The 25576-nt window shown below is 34.3% G+C and overlaps 1 protein-coding gene across 1 annotated transcript in view; it reads left to right on the forward strand.

The window, feature by feature from the left end:
- TRIADDRAFT_10520 (uncharacterized protein) overlaps positions 1–25310 on the forward strand; it is a gene marked incomplete at both ends in the record, with an annotated part of 29244 nt that extends 3934 nt beyond the window's left edge. The window contains 4 exons of the mRNA XM_002107885.1: positions 6100–6372; positions 14297–14542; positions 17038–17066; positions 25063–25310. Of these exons, the coding sequence (XP_002107921.1) occupies positions 6100–6372; positions 14297–14542; positions 17038–17066; positions 25063–25310 (796 nt within the window). The remainder of the gene's footprint in view (positions 1–6099; positions 6373–14296; positions 14543–17037; positions 17067–25062) is intronic.
- Positions 25311–25576: the final 266 nt, after the last annotated feature.

Raw genomic sequence — 25576 nt, forward strand, 5'->3', positions numbered from 1 at the left:
GAGCTACCTCATTCAGTTAACTGTAACGTCAATCCTGTTATGCCATTCCCAATGACCTCAACCGGTATGTTACTGGCTTTCATAGCAATCATCTATTAAGACATTACATTTCTGTTTAATGTAATAAAATGAGAAAGAATTGTTTAATTTTAAATATTGTTTGTCTTGGTAAATATTAATATTATTTTCGTTATCATATTCTAATAGTTACAGTATCCTTTACCGATCCACCACCAAATTATGAAATAGCCATGCAACAACAAAACAATGAGCACGAGACACAACAGTGCAGTAATCGAACGTAACTGATTGTAACTATTGCAACAAGAAAATTATTATCAAAAGTGATACTTCGGAAGATTGTGTCAGTCATTATCGCGCAAAATTACAAGAGCATTTTTTGTCAAGTTAGCAGTCTTTGTTGGCACTAGTGCGAGGAGGAAAATCATGCTAGCATCTAGCGTCAATAACGACGTGAACTGATCGAATACTTATAGCAGAGTAGAATATAAAACATACAAGCTTAGCGTATAATCAGCAGAATTAACAAACGAAATCGATGCACTGAGGTGTTTTTATAACGTAAAAAGTACAGTAGGAGAAAATTGTTCAAATGCAGATGAGTAATAAGTATCACTTACTTTTATGTTAGGAGTTTTCTGCGGTATAATTGGATTAGAGAATAAATAGAATTCGACTTTGTAAATATTACGCTGTATATCGATCATGCAAATATGGGGTAATACTACAGTACAAGAGAGATTTCTACTCATAATAGAATATACTGTATATAAAAATCTATGCTACAATCAATATCTTGTTATTAAAGTTATACTTTTAAGACATTTTCCTATTCATTAAATATTTTTATGTTCATATGAAACTAAAGATATCTTTATCTGAAATAATAGTATGTTGATCGCTAGCAATAATCTACGAACGCTCGATTTATGATATTTTCATACATACGATTCTCAATTTTGTCCAATAACTATTGCAAAAATTTTTATGCCGAATAGGACAATAAAACACGGAGTTATATGCTGCAAAATTCACTATACTAAACCGTTGAAATGTTATAATAACGCAATTTTATGATTAATTGAATTCAGCACAAATACCTTCTAATACATTATTACAGTTTTGGCTGTATTTACATTACTATTATGAATCACTTTAAGAATGTTTACTACTTAAAATTATGCTAAAGCAATTTAATAGAGCATTTTAAATGCACCTACACGAAAGAATCATAAACAGGTATAGTAGGGTGTGAGACTTTAAAGCTATAGCCTGTAATAACATCTACTGTCTGTTGTCTCGGCTATCTCTATCAATCTATTTACAGCCGAGTATACTACCAAGACAAAATGGAACGAACATGATCATATTTATTTACGATTATACCATTTTGTGACATTAGTATGCACTATGTTGGATTTACTAATCTTTATGGCTGTTGTATGCAGTACAATAGTGAACGAGCTTGAAGCGATACCTTAAAAGCAAAAAGTTAGTTACAGCACTTAAATAGAACTTGAAAATTTTCTCAAAGACTGGCCAATCTCTACAGATTCCATTTTTACCCATATTAACTTTAAAATTATATAATCCAATGGATAACAATTTTATCAGAGTCCATTCCGATGAAACTATATTAAATCAAATTCTACTGTGCATATCCTTACTTATCAAGTGGTTATTTCTCTGTAGTGATGCACCCGTATTTGATTATAAGGATAGCTATATTTGATATAGTTAGGTTACTCTAAATAGATATTATAATCGTGAAGCTAATATTAGATGATTGCTAACTACTACATTAGAAATTGTTGATGACTAATATTAGCCAGTTGACTAAATATGATACAAGATTTATGTGGCTAGAAACACTGTAGTTGTTAAGATGCCCTTCGGAGAAAGGGGCTACACGATAATAGGAGAGTACAGCGACATCTTAAGTAGAATGATTTCGATTGTAGAAAATAATGATATCCTATTTGAGAAAAGTATTTTGTTTGATGACACATGCCTGATTGTAGATGAATCAAGTTGCCATGAATGGATTTAACGAAATTTATATAAGAATTACAGGGATGAGCTCACGAGGGAGAAGAGACTTGACTTCGCTTTGAGTTGGGAATACTTTCGATTTTAGACTAGATTCTTGTCGTAATTCATTATTGCTCTACTTTTCCTAAAACCTTGTAATAAAAGCCATTTAGAAAACAGCATTTGACTAAGATAGTTATTAAGAGACACTTTTATTACACTCTCTCCAACAAATATGGTGTGAATATCTTTTAGGCTATTGAGCTGACTGTAATTATAATTTAGCATATAATATTGAAGTATTTTACAAATGAAAGCAGTCTTCTTACAAGGCAGAATATGAAACAAATTTTTGAAAACAAATAATATCAATACCGCACCATATCGTATTGATTATGGACATTTAACTTTAAATTACAATTATTGACGAAAGGCAATAACAGAGTAATTCTGCAACATCTGTATTCCTGACGATGATTATTATTTTTAACTTTAGCGTCTATTCTACGTATAAACGAGTTATCTTTAAGAATTAATACCTTTATCAATTTTCTGTAAGGCATGTATATAATATATATACACTCTATCTCTTCAATCCATGAACAGCTATTTTAATGATTACACTTCTATGGAACAGAGTATTTCTCTGTAATTTTACGATATAAATCATGAAGGTTATATTGTCCAATGTACGAGTTATAGATTATAACAGTGTAACGAGATCAAGAATCTGAGATTTTTGAGCTTTCCTTTCCTTTAGCCTACTTTATTTGGAAGCCCAAGCCAAGCACGATATCATACACACGTTAACGAGACATAAGAAATGTGACAACAAATCAGTTCTAGTACGAACGTAACTATAGTATCATATCCTAACAGTACGTGAACATTTCTAGCATGCGATCTTAATCTAGTACATTATACAGTAGATATGATGTAGATAAGCCGTAAATAGTATTGTACGATATCTAGGATTCCCCACGTTCTATGGCGCGTACACTACAAGGTAACAAGCAGTAGTTTACAGGACAGGCGATGTTACGACAAAGAGGAAAGTCCCTGATTCTAATTAGCTTCGAATAGAAACTTTTCTACTGTCTAAAATGATGCAAATTCATCCAGAACTTTATGAGCTCGTCGAATAGAAACTTTACTACTGTCTAAAAAGATGCAAATTCAGCCAGAGCTTTATGAGCTCTGCATTGCACTCATGCGCCAGTTTGAAGCTTGGTTGACCATGACGTCATTATTGGCGCGACAGCAATAGTACTTTCCTCTAGAAAGTTGAAGTCCGCTCCCTTTTACAGTACTGTACTGTACTTCGACTAGTTTAGAATGCTTGAGGTCAAAGATTACAGAATGATTAAAGCAGTTGCTATAAGATGCACAAAATATAGCCCTGCGACGAAGAGTTCATATCCAATGATTGATGATAAAGGATGAAAAAGGGCAAAATAAAATGTTGAAATTTGCTATTCTAATACACTAATGAATAGTTCAAAAATCTATTTTTAAATTGTGCCTATTGTTTCGACAATCGCCATACAATAGGATTCCAGTGGACGGTACGGTACGGCACGGTAACGGTAACGTATTGTTATTCATCACAGATCCAAGGCAAACCGCCCTAGTGCCTGATAACGACCGTAGTTTCGATTGTTACCATGTGTTTTACATACCCTGTTTCGAGTGAGGCGTTGTGCCTATACTGTACACTCATTTAATGACTGTACTACACACTACACAGTCTACCATAGTATGGTGGTACTCGTTTTACGTCACTCATTATGTAAACATCCTTTTGCTGCGGCCTGCAATGATGTGGATAGGGTACTAGAGTGTTGCAGACAGGAGATAGTAAGCGCTAAGCCTGATATATCGATAATCATCATTAAACGTCCAACAAAACTCTTTCTATTGAAATCATAATTACAATATGATCATGAAGTTTACTATGGCTAGCTGATGATCATCTTGTTAACGGCAATGCCATGCCCCCTCAAAGCTATATAAGGCGATGTACTTGATATCGACCAGACAAAGTGCTCTACTGTCGATGGGTATAACGTTGAAAGAGAATTTGACAACCTTGTAAATAATTTCATTCTTGACTGGATATCGATTTCGTTTAATAACCATCTAGTGGTAGTTTAAGTTAATCGATTTATCTTGATTTTGAAGTAGTAGTGGCTTATCTAAAAGTGTTCAACTATTGTAATAGACAGTAGCATCGATATAAATAATAGAATAGTCAGGGTTATCTTTTATCTTACATTGCAGTTGCACTAGATTACTGTAGGAATAGTTATTGTATAGCTAGGTCAAAAAGCCAAACACTGCAACATGATTGACTTCCGTCAAGACATGATAATGATGTTACTACTATCCTTCCTACTTCTTACATCAAGTATCAATGGGAATCAAGATGGCGATACGAATTTGCACCCAATACGTCGTTTTAAAAGATCGGGCTTTAATGTTACATCAGTCTATAACTTTACAGGTATGCAGGCTAAAACGGAATACAACAAAATTCCCCAGGCTTGCTGTAGAACGCAATCGTACTAATTATTGCATAATTGGAGCCTTTCACTCTATTGTAAACTAATAGTAGAACATAGATAGTCCATTAAAAATGACAGTAATGTTAGGGTTCTTGTACGATAAAATACATATGTTACCAATAATTTACTATTATTTACTCTTAAATCGGATTTAAAAAATCTCATTTATAGTTGTACAATAGGATAATACGTGTATTTTAACTGTAGGTTAAGTGCATTATTCAAAGATTTCTAACATCGAAATTGTATTTTACTAGTTCCACCGGTTTACTATTCTCACTGCAGCTTTGATAATGGTACTTGTGGCTGGAATCAATTACAAAACATTGATTTCTTTGATTGGACACGTCTCAATACACGCACTCCTAGTTCTACTACAGGACCTAATCATGATCATACTCAAGGCAACAGTAAGTGCGAGCTGCCATTAATAGTGCAACGTAGTAGGTACCTATCTTATTCTATCATGTGAAAATAATCGACATACTTTCAAGCATTAACTGATTTAATAAATGACTTAAAATAAGTTTCTTACCTATTTTAACTTTAAAACAATGCTTTTCCTTGATTACTTTTAACACAGGCTCTGGCTATTACATGTATATTGAAGCAACACAGAATAAACATGGCCAATACGCCGATTTAATTAGCCCTCCATTGTTGTTATCAGCTTTTGGCTCTAGTGTCCAGGTAGGAAATCATTAATAAATCAAGTTAGGATCGACTTAGACGGCAGTAAATGTCTCATTTTTCTGTCGTTCAAGATCGAAATTAGGCATAATTTACGGTTAAGATGTATCGGAAGGCCAGTTCGTGAAATTTTCTAAAATATTATTTTTGTTAATTAATTTATGTAGGTATCATTTTACTACTACGCTTACGGTGACAACTTGGCCGAACTTAGTATCTACGTGATGTATCCGCGATATGAGAGCGCCCCTATATTAATAAAGAATATGACACTAGTTTCTAGACAAGCTTGGATATTAGCTGTTATTCCATTTAAACCGAAATATAGCACTTACCGAGTGAGTATTAACCAACCGATTGCAAATACGAATAGAAGATAATGCTAGAGTATCTACAACTGACAGTACCAATATGATCAGTATCTTGATTAGAGCCAGTTTTCATGTATAGATTTTCTCACTTAATTACGTAATGAAATTGTATACTTGAAATTATTTTGGAAGCCGATATATTACTCTCTCTACAAGCTGATACATATTCGATATTACCGATAATATGCCTATAGTAAGATGACTCACTTGTTGAATAATAATATTGACATTATTTAATAGATCTTATTTCGTGGAGTTATTGGCTCTACATACTCTAGCGATATCGCTATTGATGATGTTTCTGTTACTCCTATCGGTGAGCGACGGTAGTCATAGGTTATTTTGGTGGATACTTTAGCTTCGCAACAAATAGCCACGCGTTAATTTTTCAATTTTCAATGCTGCAATCACTTCACAGAAAGGTCTTGCTATACTGGTAATGGCGAATTTTATCATGGAACGATTAGGACAGCTGTTGGGGGACTCTCGTGTGAACCTTGGAGTCTATTCAATACTACCTTTAATAATCAAACTGGAAATAATTTTGTTAAAAATTACTGCCGTAACCCTATCGGAATGGTTCGAAATCGGCCTTGGTGCTATACCAACTCGACCACAGGCCAATGGAAATACTGCAATGTAGAAAAATGTATTCGTCTTCCGATTTCTGGTTCAACCTATCCCCTTGGAAGTTAGTGCATGAGTTATTCACTTAAAGTTAATATAGACTTGCGAAAGTAATATTTCAATATTTTTACATCCGATGAAATATGTCCATTCGCTCATTTTAAACTTCTTATCTCATATGGCAATCACTATTACAACAATTATTGCTCGCACTACTTTACAATGATAGTTGTCACGGACTTGTTATAAGATTAATTTTTGTTTTAAGGTCGGGTTCCCATGGCATTCGTAGCCAATGCACGAGTAATACCTTATTTAGGTCGAGTGGTCGTATATCATGATGGTCAATGGGGCACTATCTGTAATGAAGGTTTAACAGATTTAAAAGTCGAATTAATGTGCCAAAGCTTCGGTTTTGCAAACTCTGGAATTTCGACATGTACGTTTTATAGCGGCGAAAAGCGATTCTATAACCTATACACTGTAGGCACATTCAATCGCCATAGGGCATAGAAAGTTCGCTGAAACTGTATTACATTAAAATTGAAGAAACTCGCATACTACATCGTAACCCAAATTTTATTTTTGCTGGTATTTATTTACACAGATAGTGGAAGGAAGAGCAGCGGACTAGTTTGGATAAACGCCTCCAATATCAACTGCGACCCCTCTATGTCAACTATACAAAACTGTGATTTCAATCCATGGGGTAGCTCCTGTTCAACTGATCTTGATACTTGGCTTATTTGCCGGTCTAAAACAGGTAGCCTATCACATTATGACCAATAAGATTTCTACTTTGATATTGTTACTTTCTAAGATACGAGTTTAAATGCAAAAGAAATAGGATTGAGATTCCGCTAGTAAATTATGAAAAATTTGTAGATCTAGTTAGTGATACAGGTCATGTATGATAAAATGGCGGTGATACTGTTTTTTATGTTTCATTAATTCATGAAACATTAACAATCATCGCTTAGTAATTATTTACTGACATTGATTGTTTAAGTTATCTTAATGTCTAACGAGTTATAAGCTGCAAGTGATATAAAATGGTGACGCATTGATACAGGACAACACCGCAATTTATTAGCCATACACAAAACTATGAAAATTAATGATTTATTTGTATAGAGAGCAGTACCTCTTTTTCGCCTTTGTCATTAGCTCTTTGAATAAGTAACTTGATATTCTATGCGTAAAATCAATGACCAATGTTGTATTCTATCCAATAGCTACAGTATCGCCATCAACAATTCCTAGAAAGTCATACGATTTAAGTTTGATAAATAGAAAAAACACAACGACTGGTATTATCTACGCCAGTACCAGCGAAAATGGGTACCGGCATGGGGTCATCTGTCCTCGATCACGGGATATCAACGATGCTGATGTTGCTTGTCGACAGATGGGTTACCTTGGCGCGTATTCTTATTACAGTAAGTGAGAAAATATTGTATAAATACACATGGAAAAGCCGATAAAGATATACTGCTATGGTTAACTCGTCAATTTTTAATCACCCAATTTCAGTTAACGTCGACAGCACTGCGACACAATCAACGTTGATTAACTCCATCAATTGCAAAGGCTACGAAAATTCAATCGAATATTGCCAAGTAACGGAACCAACAACCTCCAATACTTGCAACTATAATGATATGTTCGCTGTTTCATGCAGACCTGCACAAAAATCTTACAGTTAGTACTAGCTTGCGATAAAGTCCAAAATGTTTCTTGTTATCATAAAATCACGATGCAATATACGAGGAATTATAAAGGTGTGCTCTTATTCCAATATCTAACGGTTTTCTACGGTTACAGCAACCTCAAACAAGCCTTCAAACTGTGAATTTCTTCATGGACAATGTGGATGGAAAGCCAATGGAAATCCAACATGGATATGGTATGGTTCTTACCGAAAATATACTCAATTGGATAAATGTAAGATCTATTTATTTATTAATGATGTATCCAGCTAGTATCTGATTATCCAATTACGAAGCGACTAATGCGATTATCATGATCTTTGATAGATGAATTTTATATACAATTTATAAAGCCAGCAGGCTACACAAAACCAATAAAAGCTGTACTAACTAGCCCGTATTTTCAACGAAAACAATCTGCAGTTTATGTAAGACCTTGCTATGTCAGCGCTATGGTCGTACTCCTATTCCTAATGAAGATAAATCTAACTTACTTTCTGTACGAACTTTTTTCAGGTTTCGTATTACTATTATTTAACGAGTAATGACTTTGACAAAATAACGACAAGATACGGATACAAGGGATCTGTGTATACTTACAGCGTATACACATTCTATGTACCACAACGAAGTCTATACCGTTGGTATTATTCACGGTCAAGTTACTTCTATCCAAGCCGCGACTCATCATTTAAAGTAAATATGCGTACATTGCTACGCTATGAAAAAACATGATTTTAAAACTAGTCGAAAGTCGATTACGACTTACGTTCTGAAAATAAACAAAATGCATAACGTACATTAGAATACAGCAATAACAAACTAGTTCAATACGTATCTTTGAAAACACTTGCAATATTGTATTATCCTAAATCTTAAAATAGATTGAAATCGTCTGCCAGTCAAAAAGTACGCCTGGAAGTTCATCAGTGGGTGCTATAGGGCTAGATAATCTTTATGTGCATGGCGTAGATGACGAGTCCGGTAAATTACTTGCAATGTCTTTACATCGATTAAAAATATTTCATTAACAAGGGCTTCTGATTAAGTAAATGGTATAATCAATTTTAGGTTCAGGTCTATCTTCAAGTACTGTAGCCCGTATAGTAATTGGCTGCAGCGTAGGCTTTGGAGCATTAATAGTATATGCGATATTCTCTTACGCTGCAAAGAGGAGACGAAATCGCGCTGCTAGAAATGTTTCTCGTTCAGCTACGAGCAGATCGCGTAGAAACAATCTATCTTCTAGTGGAATAACTAGGCTAACATCAGATGATAGTAGTTCAGCTCATGATCCGATGAATTTTAGCTCTCCGGTACCGCCACCAAGTACGCATAACCTAACTTTCTAAAATGAAACTTTAAATTTATAGTTATTACAGTAAGGAAATCTTTATTGCACTATAAAGTCTAGTAAAAATATTCAAGAATCAATATTCTTTAACTAGGTGGTAACCAATTTATGCTAACAAATACTATAATTTTAATTATTATGTAAAGTAATCATATAGGTCCTGACCTTACTATACTATTGCATCAATTAAAATATGAAATTTAACTAAGACAATTTTACTTCTCTTATTTGAAAAACTCAGGCTATCCATCCGTAGTGAGCGACCAAAATACAGGTAAAATCTTTATAATATATTATTTCTTTATCTATTCCTTTGTATATGATGTTACCCATAGATGAAAATGTTACTTGTCTTAAAAGATAGTTAACCTTATAATCTAAACTGTTATAATCTTTGTAGGCGATCCAAATACATCCCAAACTTCGGCCTCAGGTAAAATATCATAGATATGTGAAACAAAATATTATTGGCCACTGATATAATTGCGATTGATTAAATTATTTACTTTACTTAATCAGGAATTGCTACAGCTAGTGGAAATTCGCAAAATAATGATTCCAATTATCCAATGAACTCGAGTGCTCAGACACAATATGCAAATCCTGCAGGTATTGATAATAAGAAAGCGATTATTCCGGAATCCATCTTAACAAAAACTCTAAACTCCTGACGTTATTGAATTTTTCTTTTAGCAAAATTGCCGCCTCCACCATCCTATGATGATTCATCATTTATCTAATCAATCAGATATATAAAGCACTATGGATTCGATCTTTAGGAATGAGCGATATAGTGCTACAACGAATAGAAAAATAGAATTTCAATACTGGTTATGTCTAATATTGTTCTAACGCTAGTATTACTACTATCATTTAGTTCGTTATTAGAATCCTAGATATGTTAATATTCTCAATGCTTAAAACTGAGAAATAAGTTAAAAACTGCATTACCTAATTGAGCGTGCGAATATGAAATATTTCACTTGCTTATGAATATTTGTATGGCATGTATATATGTTCTCATATTAGGATGATATTAATACATTTTTATAAGCAATCATTGTGCTTTATAGTACTTACGGACTTTTTAATGAATAATAAATGATTATAACTTGACTGTAAAATTTCAACTTAATTATCTACTGAACTAGACTAGAGTAACGCTTCCATAGTATCAGCACTATTACATGATAATTTTGTGCATTAATTCATAAAATACCAGTAATAGTAGCCAATACATCGATATTTTATATGAATAACCATGTTAAATATAAATTTAATACAGTAATATGAAGCCATGAGTTTACTACCATTAACTCATTCGTTTCTGACGACAACTCAACTGTGCCATAACTACCAAAAATTACTATTAACACTAGTTTTTCTAACTACTGACCTTGATATCTTACCTTTAGGCTACAAGCGTAGTCTGCAGTACATGGCTATTTTATGAAATCTATTTAACTAATTACATTTTATGAATAAATTGTGGCTTGTAGTAGAAATTATTGAATATAAATTAACATTACCATATTATCGCTTTTCTCTATCTAGGATCACCATATGATAAACTTTACGGTCTACAAGATATTATAATCATAAATCAATAATAAATTTATCGCTTTCTTATCTATAGAAGATACTAAAGTTTAAATCCTTTAAAAAGTTTATGACATTTATTCGCCGGTTATAAAATAATATTTCTGTAAGCCAATTTACAGTTTCACTTGCATAACCTTAAATGCAATTGCGAAAATGTTAGAGTCATGACATAAAGAATATAAACAAATATTAGATATCTACGATAATGCACGCAATTAATTTAGTGTGTTATAACAGGTCGTTATAAATTGACATATTAGAGGTACATAATAATCATGCTGTATAAGAATCTATCTATGTTAAAAGAACAAATTCTATGTACAGTATAAAGGCCTAGCACTTGTAAGAAATACGAAAATCATTTACAGTAGAAGTTTGTACAGGAATATCTAAAGTACGGTGGTTAATAGTTCTTTTGTAAATGAGGCACTGTTGCTACGAAAATTTATGTCACTTAAGGTAGTTCCATATAGAAGAAAGGAAAGCAATCGCGAAAAAATATCAGAAATCAAATGCATGCACATCCACGTATGTCATTTTGCGATATTAAGTATACAGTAGGAGCATATTAGCTGACAATTGCAAATATGTTAGGGAGACACAGTAGAACGTTATGCGGCTAGTTCTTGTAAACCAATTAAACCAGTTTAATATAAGCCAAATACTTGCAAGAAATATTACTGCACTTAAGGAGCAGAAATCGCATATTTTAGAAATATCTATTCCCAGCTAATACTGTTCCATATAAATATAGTGCTGACATGGAATAGTCGTAATTTCTTACTTCTCTATCCTATGACAATCGCTTAATTTATGCATTGAAAATAATTGTCGTCAGGATATATAGTTTAGCAGCCATTATATTATTTCACTTCCTTGTCTTAAGTAATAATACAGCATTCTTTATTCAGTAAAATAACTCCTCCCAGTTCCTACAGCTACATTGTCCATTAATTTGTACCATCGCATTTCCGACACATAACTATGTACTACTGAAACAGGTTTATAAGCACATTCTAACACTGTTTATTACATAAAAATTAGTTACTGCTATGCCCGTATATTGGTTGTCTCAGACTCCGTTCGGGATAATAATAACGCAGTACAGTACATTAACAATATGTTTCACAAAGAGTGTATGTGTAATGGATAGTATATAATTTATATAATCAATTCACGCTTATACTGTATGATTCGATATTCATCTGTTGATATTTCGATGGTATGACGAATCAGCAAGTACTGAAGTAGTCTTTGTAAGAACACTACTTATCATATAATTATAGCTTTGGCGCAGTCCTTAGGTAGACTTGCTACCTGTTAAGTTGAAAAAACGTGAAACTGTCTGCAATAGAATGATCCGACTCAGACATTAGGTGTGCCATGGTGATCAAACACTTACTAATTGGATCAATGTTGACGATCAACTGGACTGCCAATTTAGAATTCGTAATTTAAACGATCACTTGGTAAATCTATGGAGTACGTGATGGGCAGCTCATCACGAAAAATAGTCATGCTATGGTTTATATCAATGATAACACTTTCTGCCAGCATTATTGTTGAAGGAGTTCATGAAAGCAACAGATGTCAACAATATCGTGAGAAACGGTGCCAATTTAATATTTCATCCGTTTATAGCTTCTCTGGTACGTGTTCGTCAAAGATTAATTTTTTCAGATTAGTTCGTGTCCCACATTCCATCTTTACTGTCTCAAGGGGTAGATATTTCATAATAAATACAATCTCTAAGTTTCTTCGTAGTAGTACCTTGCTTGGCTCCATCAATCCGCTAGCTCAAGCAGTAAGGTACCTTACCTTACTATTAATTAAATTAAAACTAGGAACGAATTTATATTTCAGTTATTACATATTTACCGGTACTCAATCTATCTAAACGAAATTATATTCCAATAAATGAAAAGAATTTCTTTTTCATCAGTTACGAAAACGACTAACGAAATGATTCTCTTTTTAACAGTCTCTCCAGTTTATTACACTCATTGCAATTTTGATAGCGATACTTGCGGTTGGAGCCAACTGAAGAATATTGATTTCTTTGATTGGACTCGTTCTAAAGGCAGCCTTCCCAGTGCTGGTACACGATCACTGTATGATCATACACAAAATAATGGTTAGTTGCTTAGCTTAAAGTTAATATTTGACGATAGTAAACACAAGTGTAGCTAGTGAAACTGAACCGTACAAAACTGCTACACGTTCTGTTAAATATATATGTTACGGCCTACGCGTATTGGCCAACTTCGGGTTTTGGCCGTAACCTATGTTATACGTGCTCGAGCAAGTAAAATTGATATTTACGATTCTTTAATGAATCTTTGACAATTAGAAGTAATCCTATGGAAAAATTTAGAATAATTTAAGTTTGTATTATAGGTTCTGGTTTTTACATGTACATTGACGCATCGGTAAACAATTACGGAACTTATGCGGATTTGATTAGTCCACCGTTACAATTATCGGCAGTTGGTGATAAAATAAGGGTCAGCAATCCTATTCGTACAGAAATTGTACTTATGATTGTTTTCAATCTCTTACTAACAAACAAATAAACTTAAAAGCGATTGATGAAGATGAATTGATAGTTAATTATTGTAATGCTATCGTAATCGACGATAGTCGTAGATCGCAAGTGTAAAAGAATTTTATGGCATGGCTAATCGTATGTTTGCGTTCATGATCTTACACATTGTCCAATTCATTTTATAGATTTCATTTTATTATCATGCATTTGGTTCAAGCTTGGGAGAGCTTCATGTCTATGTTGTATATCCTAGGCACGAAAACGCCTTCCATGTACTTCATAAGATTAAATCGAACTCTATAAATTCTTGGCGGCTGTATACAAAGAGTTTCACTCTCAAATACAGTACCTATCATGTAAGTAGCTAATAACAAATATGAATATGAGGACTTTGCCATGTCCATTTATATTATTTTTATTTAAAATAATGTATAAGCTCTGTCTTCCATAACTACGCAAGATTTGAAACTTAATAAATAAATATATTCAGAATATGTCACTAGCCTATAAATACTAAGTACTAATTAGTAAACTCTTATCGATCGTTCAATTTCTATCGCATTTGATTTCCATTGCTTACTATAATGATGAAAAGATTTTACTTCGAGGAATGGTTGGATCGACCCACTCTAGTAATATTGCTATTGACGATATCAGCGTTTTATCAGTTGGTAAGGCTATAATTAAGTGTCGGATTATGCATCTACTCCATATGCCTAAGTTTCGTTACTGATCAAAAAATAAATTCTTTTTCTATCATCAGAAACATCTTGCTACACCAGTCATGGTGAGTTTTACCGTGGAACAGAAAATTACGCCAGAAATGGCAGCGTTTGCCAAAATTGGCATTCTTTTAATTTGACCACTAGCTACGCCACTGCTAACCATTTAATGTCAAACTATTGTCGGAATCCCCTTGGATCGACTCGAAATCATCCATGGTGCTTTACAGATACTTTAACACGTCAGTGGCAATACTGTAATATTTCTAGATGCAATCCATTGCTCATTCCTACTCCAGCCTATCCGTTGGGAAGTGAGTAAATGGATACATGATTAATAGAATCGTCCTTGATTTTAAGATCGAAAAGGGCCTATTAAGCATAATACTCGTATACTACAATTTTTATTCATTTCTATTTAATAACATTTTACTTTACTTCTTCTCTAATTAAAGCTCCCTATCCGTTAAGTTTTGTCCACAATTTAGTAGAACAAACCAATGTTGGTCGAGTAGTTTTGTATCATAATGGACAGTGGGGTACTATATGTAGAGCTGGTTTAAAGGCCTCTACAGCTGCTCTCATGTGCCAGAGCTTCGGAATTGGCACCGTCGGACAACTAACGAGTATGTAATTTTACTTGAGGCATGCAATGTTTCTTGTGAATCATTAACAGTTACGGAGATCATTACGCGTTACCATCATTACAATTAAACCTGTCTCGTGCTTTCCATTACAACTATTACAGCTAATAGATATATAGGTGTTGATCCTGTTTGGCTAAATGGTTCCAGTATAAATTGTCAAAATTCGACATCCATATCGGCCTGTACTTTCAATCCTAGGGGCAGTATATGCCCTAATACATTGGATGCATGGATAGCTTGCAGTTATGTAGCAGGTTAAAACTAATATAAGTTCAAAAATGTCAAAAATAATTCATGATTTGATATGGCAGTTACCATACCAGATAGCTAAATATCTTTTAGAAGCTATAAAGGAGATAACTGTTGTAGGTGCTATTAGTATACGCGCTTTGCCTATCATCAAATAAGTACGGTTGAAAAACTGGGAAGTAACAAGCTAGGATAGTAAATTAATTACCAGGATTTCATATTTTGACCTACTATAATTTTCTCGTAACGATATGCATTATAACCATCTAATTAATAATACTCTAGCAGCACTAGTTTTACGATCCTAATTCTATACAACTATCGGCTTACGCGCGCCAATTAGTTTCTTGCTGTCGTTTAAAAATGACTAGGTATTAGTGAAATATTTCGAAAACAAATGTGCACCTAATTGTGGATTATGTTAATATAAAATAATGATATGAGCATGCCAAACGATCACCTCCGCTTTCTAGAGATTATATATAAGCACTTTATTAATCATCAATTTGCTAATCTAAAACTTACCTTAAAGATATCAACTAATACACGAATTTTTGTATAACATCTCGTGATTAACTATTGTGAAAAAATTAAAGCTTCTACGAGGTATAACATATCACTTTCTAGTGGAGGAAATGATACTAGTGGCGTTATTTATGTTGGAGTTAACGATCGATATGGTATCATCTGTTTTTCGGCTTGGAATTTAAATAGTGCTGATGTCGCCTGTCGACAAATGGGATACATTGGAGCCTATTCTTCTAATGGTACGCACTATGTATAACGGATTATTGATATGCATCGGAAATATAAGTTTTGACATTGTCAGTTATATCACTTAATTTCAGTTACGACTAGTACCTACCCAACGAGATCGGTATTGATCGATTTAATTGAATGCAATGGCTACGAAAGTTCAATTGGCCAATGTAAAGCATTGATAGTTTCATCATCCTCTTCCTGTCTTTCAACCAGTATTGCTACAGCTTCATGCAATTCCGGCCAAAAGTCATACAGTGAGTTGATATTGTAACAAAGGATAGCCTATCCTAAATTATGCTTGTTTCCTAGATAAAAATGAAGTGATTGGGTTGCCCATTAAACAGCAGCTAGTTAAAAATTTACAACATAGGATATTTTATGTACGGCAGACAAGTATTACTCATGTTTGCATCTTTTAGCAGAACGTAATGCTATAATATTTCATGCCTCAAAGTAAAATAATTTACCCGCATAATACAGGCATGATTTTTTATTACAAGTAATAAACAATTACAACTCTGCCATTGCTGTTAACTTGTTGCTGCAGTAAATATTATAGTAAATGTTGCCTAAATGGATAGTCTATACTTGATTATATTATCACAAATAATAAAATTCTATGCTATTTGAAAGCAATACGTTAGCATTACAATACAAGATGCAGTTGTTTACATGAATTATAATGTAAGGAAATAATGTACAATGTTTTTAATTATACAATGATTTAAGCAATGATAACACTATGCTTATAGATCAGTAACTGTGTAGATAAATACATGTTTATCGTATGCGTATAGAGGAGATTAAGATGCAATTAGCAATAACTACCAAGGATACATTATTGACAATTTCGCCATATAATTATCGTTACAGCAAGCAATAATAAACCTTCCAATTGTCAGTTTGAGTATGGTTTATGTGGATGGAATACTACTGGAAATCCAACATGGATTTGGCATCCTGCTGGTACTGGACGTTTTGCAGGATTCTCAAATGGTAAGTTATAACTCAACTCTATTACCTAGCTATTTAAGCAGGAACTGATAGGAAGCAAAAACGTATTCAATTCATATTAATAGATATGTCGTACTTACAACTTGTAAGGCCACCTGGTTATGCAAATCCAATTACAGCCGTATTTAGCAGTCCACCTTTCGAAAGGATAGATACTAGTGTCTATGTAAGAACTTCGAGCCTTGGACTACAGTGTCGTAACAAAGGCACATATCTAACAGCAGTCTTGCATAGGAAGTTAATTTAATTTAATTCGACTCTAATTTTAAATTATTTCAGATTACTTTTCGGTACATTTTGAATAGCCATTTCTCAGGAGTGTTCGAAATCCAATATGCCATGTTAACGATGCAATATTTTGATCGCATTTACCACAATGCTTTTACATCGGCAGATTTCAATACATGGCTATCTGTTACGACGATGACATTTAGGCCTAGCAGCTCATCGCTATTTCGCGTAAGTTTGTTTACAGTTGCCCCATTTATAGGATTCAGTTGACTGACCATCAATATTACATAGCCGTACCGATAGATGAAATGAATGTTTTAGCCTTATTTCCGTTGATATCCTCATTTTTGTGGATTGAACTATTAAGTATTATGCTTCCATTGCAAATTGCAAACTATAAATCAATGCTAATTCCATTTGATTTTTAATTATCGGTTCAAACAATTAGATTAATTTCTTTTATAAGTCACCTCCTACGTCTTCCAACTCCGAAATTAGTGTCATAGGACTAGATGATATTAGAGTTTATGGCGTCGATGGCATTCATCCTTGTACGTTGCTACTTATTCCCATCCTGACTATGATTGGAATATATCGATAGATAATTAAAGTGTTTTCATTTCGTTAACCGTTTTCTTTGATGTCTGATTTCTGCTACTATTCCTATACCATATTAATTTATTATTGGTGATTCGAATATGGCAAATATTTATTGATACATAATCACTTTGGTTCATTACAGCTCATGCTGCACATAATTTAACCCGCCTTGGAATTGGCTGTGGAGTTGGATTGACAGTCCTCATGTTTATTATTGCTTACGCCTATGTTGTTAGATATAGGCGTAGGCTTGAACGGGGTGGTAGAAGCACGATAGCAAATGTCAATTTAAATGGTCAAGGTGAAAACGGAGAAGTAACAGCTGATATTCATTTCAATGGCGCCAGCATGAATTCTGTGCAAAATCTACCACCACCAAGTAGGTTTGAAGACTTGTGTTGACTTTAGCTCGAAATTTGCGATTATCTTTTACTAGCTATCAGCAAATAAAATTATCAATTAGTATGACTGTACTGTAGCAAGTGGATTTAAAAAGTCTTTCGCTAGCGAGTAGGTTTGACGACGACGACTTGTGTTGACTTTCGAGTGTAAATTAGCGACTATCGTTTACTACAGTAAGTAAGACTATCCTGTACTGTAGCAATTGGATAAAATAATAATCTACCACCACCGAGTAGGTTGGATGCCTAGTGATTTTAGATCCTCAATTTGTGACTATTGTTTACTAAATTAAATTATCACCTAGTATGGCATAATGTTGCAAGTGAATGAAGTAATAAGCGAATGTAAAAGTGCAATATTGATCAAATGATTAATATCCTATTTGAATTGTACTAGGTTATCCAGCTGCTATAAATTCTCACGCCACTGGTAAGTTACAGTAATTGCAACTACTTTTGATAATTAATTTATCATTTAAAAAATTTCGACTAGAACTGCTGTCTACTACTTTTCATGTAAGCTTATCCTGTAATTCTACCTTTACGCTTATTCCCATATCCATTAGGTGAAACGCTATCTTCGCAATCAGGTTGTGATAATAACGATCACAACAGCGAGTTGGGAACCAATAATTTAAGATATCAAGTTGATTCCAATAGTCAATTATCAACGAAAAGTCCTGCAGGTAGTTACTATACTGTATTTTATTAACAATCATTTTCTACACGTGCGAGTATTTTAAGTGGATAGAATAGCGTAGCTTGTCTTGGTGAAATTAATTATAGTACAGTACAGTATATAATATTTAAAATTTTTATGGCTAGACCCATCGCTGGCACCTCCAACCTACGATCAGGCTGCGTCACGTCAATAACAAGCATTCCATCAATTACTTCTGCCATATCGCTTTGGAACTTAACAAGTATCTCTCCGTTGTGGAGATTTTCCAATCTATCCAATCGTTTTTGGATTTAATCAGTGTCACAACGTCGTTTGCAACAATCGGATTCCCGTTCCACACTTATCCTACTCTCCTCTGTCCTACAGTAAAACTGCCACCAGGCGTCACTACTCGCTCCACTTCAGCGAAGGACCTCAGTCAACAGTAAAGGCGGACTAGAAGCGTCTGGATAAATTTACTGAACTAACTTTATTAGGTCTCCGTATTTTCCTCCTCTCTAGCGAGGTAAACTACAACCTCTTATATACTTGTATCAAATCTACACCTTTTCCACCTGTTAATTATTCTTATACATAACTTAGTCTTTTCTATAACTTTGTAATCCTATTAATTACTATCGAACAAATATGTGATAATTGATATTATTATGCGCTAATAATATTATAGCTCCAATTAACAATTTAAGATCTAACAGATTCCCTACAAGTGTGACAACCGCCATTTGGTTATTACACGTCATTGGCATATTAAGTACCTTACTTCTACACATTCGTTAATGGAAGTCCATTAACGATTGAACCTCACAATATTAACAGATCATAATATTTATGATTATCTAATCGTAACCGTCTACTTCTACTTCAATAACATTATCACATAATATCTTAAACCGTAACAATCAGTAATGACGTGGATAAATTACTGTACTATACTTATTTCCAAAGGTTGCTACCCTATTACTGTATATTATCTTAAAGTAATTGAAATATCATAGTGAAATTGCCTTTCTATACAACTAAAGTTGATGAAATCTATGTGTAATCCTTTTACTATGTGAAGAGGCTACTGTACAATGTTAAGTTCATCATTATTTCATCAGCATTTGTCATATTTACGCCCATACAATTTTTGCAGCATAACAGGTGCTCATTTGCCATCGTCATACTTTGCATTATTAGTATTAGTATTGTATTATTAAGAGTTGGTTAATCTATTTGTTCAACACTATTTAATTGATCCATCGTAATATGATGGCGAATACTCGTACAGTAATCAGCTAAACATCTACTCACAACTAACATTAGTTATTTATTCAACCAAATTACCAAGTATTGTTATTTATTATACAATTAACCGCACAAAAATATTCTTTTTTGCGGGATTATTCTTGAACACGCTGTATACCGTATTATCAACAGTAAATAAATAAATAAATAAAATTTCATGTTGCAGTGGGTGTTTACTTACCACTGGTATTATGAAGGTTAACGATAAGATTAGATTAGTTACGTTTAATTAATTAAGGCGCCATCGAGGCGGCAAAAGAAGAGATAATGATACTACTGAATTCGTGTAATGACTTAAAGATTCGTTCATCGTCTGAATGAATGCCTTTAGAGAGAACCTGGCATTCTGTTTTAACTCTATTCAATAAGACGAAGTTGTTTAGCTAAGACTTCTGACACTATCGTACATTTTGATCAAGGCTAATATTTATTTATGGATTCCGCGAGAGAGAGAAGCTGCTATCTGTCGGTAGTCACAGATTACTGTACGCTATCGATGGCGTCGAATAAATCATCTGATCAAATCCTTCAATGATAAACATCCAATTCCACCGATTGACGGTTTACTATGGTATACTGTATTTATATTTAATTATGGATTCGAGGAGGGAAGGAGGTAGCTATCTGTCGTTAGTCTGATAAGTGATGACAGTAGGTTATCAACCGTTATCCAAGGCGACTGGATTGACACAATCACAATTTCTTCCTACTAAATCATCTGGTCAAATCCTTCAATGATGAACATCCAACGTCTACCTTTTCCGAATTAATGAATCTTTATCGCTGTATTGCAGGCGAGGAAACATGTCAAGCAAAATTCTCACCGACGCACAGGAATAGAAACTTTGCAAGTCGCTACCATATCTCAATCCTATATCCTTAGGGTCATTTGCTAAGTACATCATCCACTTCTATAACTCTTTGTCCATGATAGCATACAAGAAATTCAACGACAACATCCTCTCCATGTTGTTTTCAAGAATGATAAATTAATTACGATGCTATTGGTATTTCATTCACGAAACAACATGGTGCATGTCTGCAAACGCAAGTTGGACATGGCAGTGTTACACAGTCAATTGCTACTTGCCAATTTGAGTTGCCATCATTCGTTTCCATACTGCAATAATCATAAGATAGCAAAGTATTGCTATTGCTCGTTGCTAATGCAAAGGTCAATTTTAATTTGATTATCCACTACAGCATCCAGTCATGATTGCAGATAACAGTAGAAAGGCGTCAAGTAGCCATGAGGAAGTAGCCATACTGTCTATCCTTCTTTCAACTGAACGTAAGTTGCTATTGGTATTTCATTCACGAAACAACAAGGTGCATGTCTGCAAATGCAAGTTGGACATGGCAGTGTTACACTGTCAATGGCTACCTGCCAATTTGAGTAGCCATCATTCGTTTCCATACTGCAGTAATCCTAAGATAGCAAAGCATTGCTATTGCTCGTTGCTAATGCGAAGGTCAAGAGAGGAGATCAGGATGTTACTGTCCGAAAATCTTCATGCGCACCTCCAATCTCTTTCGCACGCGGCACGCATACTGGACTGCTGGAGAATATATCAAAATAATCTTGCCATTTAGCAGTCTACAAAAGCGCCGCCTTGATCTCATTATCTGCTAGTTAGCTGCATTCCTTCTTGCTGATGCTTCCACGCCAAGTTTGAACGTCTCCAGTATTGTCGAAAGGTAACAAATTTGTTTTTAGTTTTTCATTGATTGGCAAGAAGACAAAGTAGTATTGCAGCGGCAGAATATTTTCGCCTCTTGCTTGTCTATGTCAAATGAGTTCAATATCATACCCAACAGTTAAACCCTAACCAATCTAACGGGGATCTTATTATTATTAATGTACATAAAATGTCGGATCAAGTCCAATAGACGTCTCGTCAACGAGAATAGATGGACGACTACTAATCGTATTAAATAATAAAATGTGCCATACTTGCTGTATTATAGATGATGCTATTCTGACAATTTCCCGAATCTAATGATTGGAAAGCTAAAGTTGACTTTAAAAATTATTACTTCGGATTAAGTCCGATAGACGTCTCGACAACGCACATGGATGGATGACTACTAATCGTAATGAATAATAAAAAGTGCCGTACTTGTTGTATTCTATATGATGCTATTCTGACAATTTCCCGAATCTAATGATTGGAATGCTAAAGTCGATTTTAAAAATATTTTAAACTTCAGAGAATAAAGTAGAAACATCCAATACAAATTTCGCTCGTACTCGTACATCGTAATGGAAGCTAATCGCCGCGTTCTGTTCTTGCGATGTAGTTCTGTTAAGGTCTTTCCACTCTTCAAATAATTATAGTTATTATTATAACTTATGAATATAGTTGGACCTACTATTTTGCATAAATTGAAAGGAATCATCAAGCTTTCAATAGTAATGATCAAACTAGAATGTAAAGTGTCTGCTTGAGCTAGTAATGGATTGATAAACACAGAAAAGTAAAATGGCGTTGGCGGTCTTTCATAAAATTGGTATATCGCCCAGTGCACGTGTTAGTCGTTTACTCCTTTGCTTTATCTGCTATAATTCTAAACGGTAAACTAAACAAAGTCCATCTGTATTTGTTGGTAATAATCACCCTATAATGTAAAGTGTCCTTGAGCTGATAATGGATTGACAAAATAGAAACGTAAATGTTGTTGGCGGTTGTTCTTAAAACAAGGAATATATCGCCAGGAAACCGTATGGCTCTAGACTTATCAACAACGTAATTAATCAATTGCATTAAACGGGTAAATTAATAGAAAGTCCAAATCATGGCTTTATAGCCAAGTTGTCAAGTACCATCAAATTGTTCCATAAACTTACCTTTAAGAATTTAAAAAGCAAATTACCGTAGTAAACTACGATTTCTTGCAAAATGGAAAGTCGGCGACGTCCACTTTGTCTACAAACTTTAAAATCGAAATTTTTATTCGAGAGTCCAATCTTAATTAGTTATACTTCACTTGCATTTTTGGATTCTTTGCCAGGACAAGAAAAGACAAAAACCATAAAGCGATTAAGGAATTAGGTCTAGCTGTAATAACATTAACTAAAGCATGGGTTGGAAGATGAAATTCAATTCAAGGATCATCCTTTTTGCCACCTTGTGCATGATATTGTTGCACTATATCGTCGAAGGTTTACATGCTCGACGGCTTCGATATCGACAAAATCACGGACTCCATCGTAAGCGAAGATGGCCTACTGTTACTTCTTCCGATTATAACTTTGCAGGTACATATGGACAAAATCGTTAGTGTCCTTATTTGAGTCTTCTTTGATGTCTGTCTCACTGGATAATAAAACGAGCATTCCCATGCATGAAATAGAAAGAAGTTAATTGGATGTATTTTAATCAAGCCTACTCAACGTTTTCAATCCTTGTCTAGCACAACCGGTTTTCTACTCTATCTGTAACTTCGACCTTGATACGTGCGGGTGGAATCAGCTTAAAGTCATCGATTTTTTAGATTGGGAACGAAAACTTCATCGACAGGAACATTCCCCTAGTAATGGTAAGTTGAACTTATATTTACCATCATTCCGACCTGGATTTCACTATCGAATCAGTTTTACTTGGAGAAAGAGCGCTGTTCACTATTTCATGATCATGTTGGCAATTTCAATTTTTATTGCTCAGGTACGAATTATTTTATGGCCATTCAAGAGATGGAGGCCTATGTTGATGAATATGCCGATCTCATCAGCCCACCTTTGCTGCTGACTACGAATACTACTAAAGTGAAGGTGAATAGGATGATCATAAGGTCGAACCTTTATATCCACGTTTACTCTTGTTCGTTCAAAACTAAGGCTAAGAGAATAGCTGTATCATCATTTAAAATTATTGACACTGTCTTGCTGTAGCCATCTTATGCTGCTGAAGCCCAATGGTGCTTGCTTCCCTTAATGAATGCCAACATGCTCAAATTTTGTGGCAATATTTTCACTTAGGTTTCCTTTTCCTACTATGCAAATGGAAATTCCCAAGGTAGAGCTGACATCTTTGTTATGTACCCTAGATATGATACCAAGTTGTATTTAATAGGCAGAGTAACTCCCACTTCCCAACGAAATTGGAGACATTACTCCTGCCGGAGTTTCACACCAAAATATAGCCGATATCGTGTAAGTAATTTAATAGAAACATTTGGACTTGAGGTCGACAAAACTAAGGAATACAGTGGAAATAATTGTGAAAGCGAAATTTTAATAATTTTCATGTAAAAAATGACGCTAGTAGAACAAAGTTCTGTGACCTTTCAAAGCGATGATCGGTTGAATATTGTACCAGTAAACCTGCTCTAGATCTGTACGTAGTCTATGCAATCTCTTGACAAATTAAATCTCGAAAAGCCGTATGATATCAATCTACTAGGAATATCTGTCCTGTTTAATTAGTAAAGCTTTCCCTATCGCGTAGTCGATGCAGTGACTTTGACAAGTTAAATCTCGAAAAGCCATATCATTGCAGTCTACTAGGAATATCATTGCGGTATACATGTTTCAGAACCCAATTTCTCCGGTCATGATTAGACTAGTCTACTGAAAGTTAAAAAATAGTTAAATTGTGCCCTATTCTCTAAAACGACATGCTTCAATGAAACATGGGTAGTATTAGGTACCATGGAATAACCAATTTCTATTTTGTATATCCATGCATATCATTGACTAAATCTAAGAAGTAATGTCCTTGCCATTGTCTTGAACTTTAATAACAACCTAATTCTTTACTAAATAAAGATTATTCTTCGTGGAGTTCTCAGACAAGTATCACGCGCTAATAACTTTGCAATTGATGATGTAACGGTCATCCCAATAGGTAAGCCATGAATGATTTCGATCAATAAGTCTTTGCGTATATTACCTATTTACTCGTGATATATCTTGATGACTTAGCGATCATAACAATTGATACTTCAATTTAGAAACAACTTGCTATACCAATAACGGCGAATTTTATCGGGGCTCCATCAGTACAACTGAGAAGGGCCAGCAATGCATATCCTGGAGTTCTAAATCGCTTGTGGATTCACAGTTTCACCAAACTAATTATTCTCATCCGACTTTGGTATCCAACTACTGCAGAAATGTAAATGGAACAAAACAAAAGCCTTGGTGTTATATCCATGAATCGAACAACAAATGGCAATATTGTAATATACCAAAATGTAATCCAATCCCTCCCACGGACCCGCCATATCCTTTAGGAAGTCGGCACTTTTTAAATTTGCTAGTGTCTTTTCTAATTTTTTTGCATTGTCGGTATACTGTAGAGATTGTTGAACTTTTCATAATTTTTTTATCACTTCCCAAGGTCGAAACCCGATAGCTTTAGTGAGCTACGATAGAGGTCTTCGAAATATTGGCCGATTGGTCATTTATCATGATAAAAAATGGGGCACGGTGCACAATGTTGGAATATCAGAAGCTGTTATTGGT

Source organism: Trichoplax adhaerens, genomic scaffold, assembly GCF_000150275.1.
Source record: "Trichoplax adhaerens TRIADscaffold_1 genomic scaffold, whole genome shotgun sequence".
In the NCBI taxonomy this organism is placed as follows: Eukaryota; Metazoa; Placozoa; class Uniplacotomia; order Trichoplacea; family Trichoplacidae; genus Trichoplax; species Trichoplax adhaerens.